The following is a 10,539-nucleotide window of genomic DNA, read 5'->3' on the forward strand; positions in this document are numbered from 1 at the left end:
GGAGAGGATTTTCGAATTGGCTTGTGTAGGAAGATAACAAGCACAGTAAAACGTTCGTTTTACTTAAAAAAAAAAAATTAAAATCCACGTCGCCCGGTGTGTGGTGTTGGAGAACTGAAGGCAGTTGTATAGCTTAACTCTATATATATATGTATATATTTGTCTTGATCATAACTTGTAATAGAATGAAAATTCTAAGCCTTTAGGCTCAAAGGACTGGGAAATAAATTAAAAATCAAAATCATATTTTAGAACAAACCATTTAAATTAATGTCTTGAGAGAGAGTTTTTGTGCATGCATTTCTTTCCAGAGAAAATAATTATATATACAAATTATGAAGCATAAGCTTATATATATATATATATATATATATATATATATATATATATAGAACTAACGATATAACCAAGAGAAATGGTTGGTTGTTTTTTTTTTGGGAGACATTTATGATCTGTGGTGGCCGTGGACAGAGAGAAATATATCCAATGTTAGTGGTGATGGCCCGAGTTATTATCGGTCACAAAAATTAGTATGAATTATGAAGTAGTAGACAACGATGGCTGAGCTAATTTTCAGATTCAGACATTCACTTCCTTGCAATTCCAGCCGCCCACATGTAGTTCTGGAAAACAAATGCATGCCCTGCATGCAGCAAATCCATTCATGCTAATAATTAGCAAGCTAGCCTCTGTCCAGAAAAATGTTGTATACAACATCTTCAATGATTATTAATATACTGAATCTGATCTCATGCTGGTATGTGATCACGTGAGCTTTGGGAGTGCACATGAGTTTTGTTCCGATTCTCTTTTGCCAACAAATTAAGATAGTGCCTATCAATATTTATTAATTTATTGAAATATCTCGATGAAACAAAGTGATAAACAGATCATCCGCAGCTATATATATTATATATATGTTTTCTTTTTTATGTTTCTATGCGAATTATTGACAAATATTTAAGTATAGTATAATAAAATAATTTAATTAACAAGCATATGAATCGCTTCACTATCTTTTTCGATCCCACTGTCTACTCAAGAATATCTAGATCGATCACATGACCATTCGATCTGGATCATTGTCCACCTCTTATGCGCGATAAGATACTGTAATAATGGGTGGTGACAGTATTAAATATTCCAACTGATCAGTCTGGCCTACCCTACTCATGTTCTTAATTAATTCTTATAAATTCTATATATTATTAATATATAGTACTAAAAACAAAATAACCAGCTTATCATGTACCGAGGCTTCTGTAGATGATGATGTATATGCAGGAAATAAATTACTAAATTTTGAGCTAAAACGTATGTCAGATTTCTGCTAACAATCAGTACCCTTTAATTTCTTACCGTATCATGCAGTGAGGATAGTGCCAATTAGAAATTTAGGCTTAATTAATGGCATTAATTACTTCCCTCTTGTGGATGGGATATATATTAATATGATGAATGAGATTAATACTCCAAAAGAACCACCTAATAAGTACACTTCGACATCTCTTCAAAGATCCTATTCTTCATGTACCAATATATAATACATGAACACGTACGTTGTAATTACAATAATATATATAGTTCTACCCTTTATTTTTTATTTTTTATTCTATGGGATTGATCAATATAGCTGGTAACTGATGTCTGAGCACCTAATCGTTTGGGCATGAACCAAAATCTCTTAGGCTTTATTTATATATGCCTCAACTTCCCAAATTATCATTTGAGTTGTATCCATGATCACAATTAAGCATGCAAAACCAGCAAGGAAACATGCAAGCTCTAACACGTACAACTAGCCGAAAACGGCAACTGCGTGCATGTATGCATCAAGTCGAGGATTATTGTTTAATTAGCAGCTTCTCAGGTCACGTTGCTCGACCACCCTGGTTATAAGTTCCTAAGTGCTGAGTGTTTGGTCATGCACGTGGAATAATAAAGGTTTCTGGTGGGCCGGTGGAAATTGCTTTTATAGCTAGCTTTCCTGCATACATTCCTTCCCGTTCCCTTCCTTAATTTAATCTTTCTTTGAAACCATCCAAGGTCGTTATATATACTTGAGAGAGGGATAAGGAGAGGTTGAAGATGATAAAGATTGATCAGATGTAGCCATCAATGGCATGGACCCGGTTATGTCTGCCACCATATTTCAATGATTTTGTACTGTAACTGATAATCTTCCCCACCTGATATATTGTACGATCAAATCATTCAAATATTAATGTTCATACTTCCTTAATTCAGATATCTTTTCGTGGGTTTTTCTTCCTAGTTTCAAGCAGCTTGAGAAGAAGGCACCAACATATCATAAAATCTTTTCTCCTTTTTTTTTTTTTCTCTCTTTTGTACATTCTTTGGGTTGTTATCAATGGCTGGGATGCTTCCTGGAGTGGAATGTGCTCGAAGGAGACGGTTCCATCAGAGTGGAGCTTGCGCGGATTCACAAATTACTGTGGCTGCACATGGTGGGACAAGAAGATCGTCATTCTGCCTTTACAGAAGCAACCACGAACCCCAACATCATAACTCTACTTCACTGGTACTACACGCGGGGTGCTCTCTAGATCTCTCTGATCTCACCAATTTTTTCTTTCAACTTCCTTCGGTGAAAATTATTACTGACTAGTTTTATGAAACTAAAAACGAAAAAACAGAAAAGAAGTTCATTAAACCAAGCACACCAGGATGAGAAGCTAGGAGAAGTAGCCAGAGAAGCCAAGGAAAGATTAGATGAAAGGTTGAGAACACAAAGAAAAACGAACACCAAAAGGTACGAGTACGTATATATAGCTTTTATGTGAATTAAGCTAGCTAGCTTCCAGAATCCTCAACCCTATAGATCAAATTATTTTTAATGTTTTATGTTTTTTTCAATAACTCATCATGTGATTGATCTTTGGAATATACAAACAGCAAAGAGAGCATGAAATGTGTGGAGGGCAGATCGATGGTACTAGGGGAGTTGCAGACAGAGGTGTTTGGGACTAAGAAGGGTGGGACAAGGAGGTTTAGTTGGGCCAAGTTGAGCTGGAAAGCATCGGAACAAGACGAGTGCGCTGTTTGCCTGGAACAGTTCAAGGCCGGAGAGACCCTGGTGCACCCGCCTTGTGCACATCGGTTCCATGTGAAATGTTTGGTGCCATGGCTACAGAACAATGCCCATTGCCCTTGTTGCAGAATGGGGATATTAATTATGTCTCGGTAACTTTGATGATTTTCCTCTTCGTAGTTATAATTTCGTTGTACTTTTTGTACATGCTTGTCTAAAATCTACGGAATATATTTTTCGTTGAAGTTCAACCTTTAATTGGGAAGAGATCCATGCACAGATCACTTAATTATGATCTTATTCTCCGAAAGTCTTGAACAAGGCCGAACAAATTAAGTTGTACATTTCTCACATCTGCAAATTATAACCTACCGACGTGTTAAATCCAAACAAAATGGATCGAACACCCAAAACAATTACTATTCAAGCTGTAAGCATCTCAAGGATTTCGTGTTCTCCTCCACCAAATTAAGGTTAAGTAATTATAACACCAAGCTAATTTTGGCATATTTTCTCGCCGCACGTTGCATGGCATTCAGCTGATCACCCGACACTTTCATGGCAAGTTTACTATATATGGCCATGTCTGCGTTGGTACATCTGGTAGTTTTGTTTCTTTTGTTACCTCCATATAACGAACAACAATCAAGATCTTCGGAAATTGGTTGCTCAAGCTTATTTTCTTGGTCGGACTCTTCTTCAGCAATCTCAATATCACTTTGCGTACTGGTCCCCACATCGAATATCACCTCTGTTTCGTGTGACTCCGACTGATCCTCTTCTTGTTCACACAATAACGTCTCTTCACATTGGATATTATTGGATGTTTATCTTTTCCCAATTCTAAAAACCAGTTTTTTTATTTTTTTTTCAGAAGAGTATGGTGTCCCAATAAAATTAATTTTATTGATTGCACTCACTTGTGGTGGAGGAAAATTATGGTTACAAACACGACATCTGTGAGGTACATATAAGCTATAAAATTCAGAACCTAGGCATCAAAACCATTATATTTATATAGTCCAAGTACACAGAAAAAAGAAAGACACTTAACCTAAAACAGAACACACCACATATATGGTAACCTGCAAGAAAAACAAGCACACAAGAAAAAGACAACCAAATCAAGCGAAACTTACCAAGCACAAAACCTAACAAGACCCTCAGATAGAGCATATCCAATTTATCCATGCGGAGAAGACCCTCAACGGACTAGACAATGTATGATTTTCAGACCAGTCAGAGTTCAAGCCCTCAGTCTCACATTTAACTAGAAAATCAGCCACAATATTTCTTTCATGAAAAATATGATTCACAGTATACTTCAGGCTGTTAAGATACTCATGTAAATCATCCTATAAATCTTCTAAATATCAGATAGGATAATTATCCTTAATAATTTAATTAACCATCAATTGAGAATCAGTCTCAATCTATTTGAACACAATAAAATCCGATAGCGTGACACCTTCTAATGCCTTCCAATAAGCTACTTATTCTAAAAAACCAGTTGAATGGATATGAAAGTAAATAAATAAGAGAGCTGGGAGTAGTTGATTATATATGCTGGAGTCAAATTTTCGAAATTAGGGAGATCTAGTTTTCTCCTATATATTTGTTAACTGCAAGTACAACATGAGTGAAGAAAGGATAAAATTAAGAATGGCAAGCTGGACCCAACGTAATACAACTAGCTAGAGCTTAGCTACACATGATGCCGGAGGTGATCTCAGTTCGATCGATAGAGCAATAAATGCATTGTTGGAGCAAGTGATTGTGATTGCCCCTGAGATCACTTTCAGTCCATTATTCTTTTGCCCCCACAAACCTAATTCCCTCTATCACTTCAAATAATGCATCCACCACTTTAATTTTGTGTTAGTGGAATATGTCGTTTTCTACCACTAATATGGATTGGTCTCCTATTTTTATGTATGTTTTGGATAAAATTAATATAGTTATTATATTAGTGAAAATGTGTGTGACTCTATCCACAAATGGTTCTCCACTTTTCCTCCACGTATCTTTTTTGTCTTTTTGTACGAAAGGGTCACTACTATACATGAAACTTGAAAATATCTATGACTTGGAAGATATATTAATAGAGATGTTTTCCTTTCATGGGTTGAGTTGGTACATCGATATCCTAAATTGATATCGATAAGTTGATACATAAGGGTATAGCTAGAGTGAAATCCATCACAATTAATTAGCAGAACCACGTGATCATGATCATCATGTCATTCCCGGCCCCTCTCTTGAGAAGATAAGATTGCATCAAAAGAAACAACAAAATGCACTATGATAGGATAGATATATAGATAGCTCAAACAATATATGAATCCGATTGACGTAGCGGAAACGTGCGAAAGAAAGAAAAGAATAAAATGCCAGAAGAGCTGTGTCTTCTCTAAAGAGTCACAAGTTTATTCAAAACTCTGTAATGTTTTCCAATTTCAACATCACCATGCCCGGGAATATTCGGTTCCCTTATACGAGAAAACCAACTAAGACAACTTGTTTTTAAAAAGGAAAGATATCGCTAACGCACCATCACGAAGGAAAACTTATTAAAATGGAAACATTAAAATTGTAAAATGAAATTTGCAATAAATTGAAGAGCTGCTGAAGACTTCCTCTGTTTACGGCCTTTCCTGGAAGACTTCCTCTGTTTACCGCATTTCCTGGTTCAATCCCAGCAGCTCACATGCTGCGTTAATCTTGCATGCAGAATCTGCTGCATCAGATTCTTCCTCACTCGGAAAGAAGCTCGACCTCGAGCTATGGTCAGGATAGAGTGCTTCATCTGGAGGATGGTACTCAAAAATATCTACTACATTGAAGGTGGAAGAAATTGACATGTGATTAGGGAGGTCGACGACATACGCATTATCATTTATCTTTTTCACAATTCGGCATGGTCCGAACTTCTTCATCTGCAACTTATTGTAAGTCCTAGCTGGAACACGCTGCTTACGTAGGTGCACCATGACCAGGTCCCCTTCTTGGAAAATCTTAACTCGCATGTGCTTGTCTGCTCCTTGTTTGTAACGTAAGTTAGCCCTTTCTAAGTTGATGCGAACATCTGAATGGACTTGCTGTATTCTTTCTGCCATGTTCTCTGCGGCAGTACTAATTCCCGGAAGTTTTGGAAGGGGAATTAAATCAAGGGTGTGCTTCAGTGGTCGCGTGTAGACAATCTCAAACGGCGTTTTCCCAGTGGATCGATTGACCATATTGTTAAAAGCAAATTCCACTTGCGAAAGGCAGACATCCCACTGTTTTGGCTTGTCACCACAGATACATCGAACCATGTTGCCTAACGTGCGGTTTGTCACTTTCGTTTGTCCATCTGTTTGCGGATGGTAGTTGCTACTATACTTGAGATTGGTTTTAAATTTTTTCCAAAGGGTGATCCAAAAATGGCTGAGAAATTTCACATCCCTGTCGGATGTAATTGATTTCGGAATCCCATGAAGCCGCACGATTTCTTTGAAGAAGAGGTGGGCAATATTAGATGCATCAGCTGTTTTCTTGCACGGTATAAAATGCGCCATTTTAGAGAATCGATCGACCACAACAAACACGGAATCCACTCCGCGTTGAGTTCGCGGAAGATAGAGTACGAAGTCCATACTCACGTCCTCCCAGATGTTTTCTGGCACCGGCAAAGGGGTGTAGAGGCCTGTGTTTTGAGCTTGTCCCTTCCCTACTTGGCAGATGGGGCATTTTTGAACAAACCTGCCAACATCCCTCTTTAGTTGTGGCCAATAGTAACGTTCGGCTACCAGAGCAATAGTTTTATCACATGACCCCCTAGGCCTCCACTGTGCAATTCACGAATTAAATGTTCACGTAGGGAAATTCTGGGTATACACAATTGGTTGCCGCGAAACAAATAGTCATCTTGGATATGGAAATTTGCCATGGGTTGCTTGAATCTACATTTCTTCCATGTTTCTGCAAAATCATCATCATCCACATATTGTTCTTTGAGCTGTTCAAACCCAGTGATTTCAGTACGTAAAGTGAGCAGGAGTTCCCCCCAATGGCTGAGAGCATCCGCCACCTTGTTGTGCTGACCTGATTTATATTTGAAAACCATGGTGAATTTTTGAATGTAAGTAATCCACCTGGCATGCATTCGGTTCATGTGGGATTGAGTGTTGATGAACTTCAACGCATGATGGTCACTATAAAGCACGAACTCACGTTGAACCAGGTAATGCTCCCAATGCTTTAAGGCCCTGACTATTGCATAGAATTCCAATTCATAGATAGTTCACTTGCTCCTCGCTTCATTTAATTTCTCACTAAAGAATTCGACAGGTCTGCCTTCTTGTGAGAGAACTGCCCCAATGCCAACAATGGAGGCATCGCACTCCACTTCAAATAATTTCTCAAAACTAGGCAGTCCAAGCACTGGGGCTGTGGACAGTTTTCTTTAATCATGGCAAAGCTTATATCTAGGTCATCACCCCATTGAAATCAACCCTTCTTCATACATTCGGTAATGGGTGCAGCAAGTGTGCTGAAATTGCAGATGAATCTTCGGTAAAAAGTCACTAACCCGTGGATGCTACGGACTTGAGTAATGTAAGAGGGGCGGGGCCATTCCCGGATTGCTCGAACCTTTGCTTCATCGACATGTACTCCTTCTGAACCAACGACAAAGCCGAGGAAAAGCAAGCTGTTGGTGAGAAAATTGCATTTCTTCAAGTTGATATACAACTTGTTATCCCTCAAGACTGACAATACTTCTTTCAAGTGTAAAAGGTGCTCTGCTCATCTTGGCTGTATAGGAGGATATCGTCGAAATATACAACCACGAACTTGCCAATGAACGGTTTGAGAGTTTGGTGCATCACTCTCATAAAAGTGCTAGGTGCGTTTGACAAGCCGAAGGGCATGACCAGCCACTCGTAGAGCCCTTCCTTTGTTTTGAAAGTTGTTTTCCATTCATCGCCGGGTCGAACTCTTATTTGATGATAGCCGCTCCTCAAATCTAGCTTGGAGAAAATTTTTGAGCCTGCAAGCATATCTAGCATATCATTCAGTCGAGGTATGGGGAATCTATATTTTATCGTGATTTTGTTGATGGCGCGACTGTCCACGCACATTCGCCAGCTCCCGTCTTTCTTGGGGGTGAGTAAGGCTGGGGCAGTGCAAGGATTCATGCTTTCTCGATTCAGCCCCTTGCAGATGAGGTCCTCAACTTGGTCTTGTAAGACTTTGTGCTCGTTGGGGCTCATTCGGTAGTGTGGCAAGTTTGGGAGACTAGCACCCGGCACCAAGTCAATGCAATGCTGTATTTCGCGCATAGGAGGGAGTCTTGCTGGTAGCTCTTGCGGAATAATGTCCGAGAATTCTTCTAGCAAAACCTGCATGGCTGGTGACAATTCAGACGTGGACTCCTCTGTTCTTCCTTTCACGACTAGTGTCATAATTTCCCCACACTCCTTTGCAGCCATCAGGAATTGGTCTTCATTCACCGTAAGAAAGCTAGCTTTCTTCGTAAGGGTTGTTGCATCGGGCGGTTGTTCTACTGCAGGCAGCAGTGTCACCTTTCGTTCGTGCCACTAGAACGTATATGTGTTGCCGCGCACCTTATATGTGGCGTCCACATCAAACTGCCATGGCCTTCCTAGCAGTACATGACAGGCATCCATTTCCACCATGTCGCAGTCCACTACATCATTGTAAATTTTACCAATTGAAAACAGGATTCGGCAAGTGGCAGTTACCTTAGTCTCGGCCCATTTTTTGATCCAACTGATCTTGTAAGGCTTGGAATGTTGTTCCGTGGGCAGCTTCAACGTAGAAACCAGTGCCCTTGATACAATGTTTTCACAACTCCCGCTATCAATAATCAAGTTGCAAACCTTCTGATTAATGGTGCAGCGAGTCTTGAAAATAACATGCCTTTGGGAGTGATCCTCATGTTTCGATGTCAGAAGGAGCCGCTGTATGATGCAGTTCACTAAATCACCCTCGTCACCTTCAACGAACTCGCTTTCCTCCTCCGATTCTTCTTCATCCTCCCTAGTTGACTCCTTGCCATCTACCATGTTAACGGATCTTCGATTGGGGCATTCATTGGAGCGATGTGCCGGTTGGTTGCAACGAAAACACTTACCAGTGATCTGCCTGCTATAAGGATTATTACTAGTGCTCCTTCTACTCCTTGTCGTGGTGGTGTTGAGCTTAGGGGCTTGATAATTGCTTTGTGTCTTTGGATCATGACTAGAGGAAGGGGCATGTGGTAGACTCGGCTGAATTGGTGGTTCAATCCCTTTGTTTGCTGGGGAGAAACTTGGTGTCCTGGTGGGTGGTCGGGAGAGTTGTAATTCAATTTTCATTGCCAAATTGACTGCTTCCGAGAGAGTCCAAATGGTGTGCAGTGTCACTTTGTCTTGTATGGTGATGCGTAATCCTCCAATATACCTGGCTACTTGTTGCCCTTCCATTTCCGAGAGATTGTTCCTAGAGTTTAGCTGATAGAACTCTTCAGTGTATTCATTAATAGACCTTGTGCCTTGTCTGCAGTTCTGGTATTGTTGATACAGAAGCTGCTCATAATCTGGTGGGAGAAATCGAGCTCTCATTAGCCTCTTCATCTTGTGCCACACACGGACGGGTTGCTTGCCTTGTCGTCTTCGGTTATTTTGAGTCTGTTCCCACCAAGCAGATGCGCCACCACGTAGTTTATAGGCCACCAACTTCACCTGTTGATTCTCGGGTATCTGCATGTAATCAAAAAAATTCTCTACTTCCAGGAGCCAATCGAGGAAGCTTTTAACGTGGAGATGTCCATTGAAACATGGTAGGTCGTCAATCTTTATTTTGAAGTTAGAATGACCGTTGCGACCCCTCTGATTTTCTCCTACCTCTACATTCTCAAGTTCATCTTCATTGGAGGAAGCGTCTCCAGCGTTGCCTATTGGTGGCTGTCTAAACCTCCTTTCTCCTCTAGGGTGAGCTTGATCCCATTGGACCTCATTATGGTCTCTATTGTCTTCCACACGGACGTTGGTAATAGACCTTTGGATCTCCTGCAAAACACGTTCAATCCTCTCAAACCGTTGCTGGTTTTGTTGGTTTTGCGTTTGGATGGATTCCCAAAGGGCCTCATCTCGATTTTGGTTGTTATCGTTTCTTGCCATAGAGCCAGGCGAAACCTTGCTCTGATGCCAATTGACTTAGCGGAAACGTGCGAAAGAAAGAAAAGAATAAAATGCCAGAAGAGCTATGTCTTCTCCAAAGAGTCACAAGTTTATTCAAAACTCTGTAATGTTTTCCAATTTCAACATCACCATGCCCTCCCATATTCGGTTCCCTTATACGAGAAAACCAACTAAGGCAACTTGTTTTTAAAAAGGAAAGATATCGCTAACGCACCATCACAAAGGAAAACTTATTAAAATGGAAACATTAAAATTGTAAAATGAAATCTGCAATAAATTGAAGAGCTGCTAAAGACTTCCTCT

At 39.9% G+C, this 10,539-nt stretch overlaps 1 protein-coding gene across 1 annotated transcript; it reads left to right on the forward strand.

Moving 5' to 3' along the window:
- The first annotated feature begins 2,009 nt into the window (after positions 1-2,009).
- Positions 2,010-3,310, forward strand: LOC109001127 (probable E3 ubiquitin-protein ligase RHY1A). The gene is made up of 3 exons (XM_018978272.2): positions 2,010-2,542; positions 2,658-2,773; positions 2,917-3,310. Exons 1-3 carry the CDS (start codon positions 2,372-2,374, stop codon positions 3,206-3,208), a joined length of 579 nt encoding a protein of 192 aa, XP_018833817.1. The 5' UTR covers positions 2,010-2,371; the 3' UTR covers positions 3,209-3,310.
- Positions 3,311-10,539: the final 7,229 nt, after the last annotated feature.

This window comes from Juglans regia, chromosome 15, assembly GCF_001411555.2.
Source record: "Juglans regia cultivar Chandler chromosome 15, Walnut 2.0, whole genome shotgun sequence".
NCBI lineage: Eukaryota > Viridiplantae > Streptophyta > Magnoliopsida > Fagales > Juglandaceae > Juglans > Juglans regia.

Coding starts and splice junctions, on each gene's coding strand:
- LOC109001127 (XM_018978272.2), top strand. CDS start 2,372: ATGGCTGGGATGCTTCCTGGAGTGGAATGTGCTCGAAGGAGACGGTTC. Junction 2,543..2,657: donor ATCATAACTCTACTTCACTG/GTACTACACGCG, acceptor ACGAAAAAACAG/AAAAGAAGTTCATTAAACCA. Junction 2,774..2,916: donor AGAAAAACGAACACCAAAAG/GTACGAGTACGT, acceptor ATATACAAACAG/CAAAGAGAGCATGAAATGTG.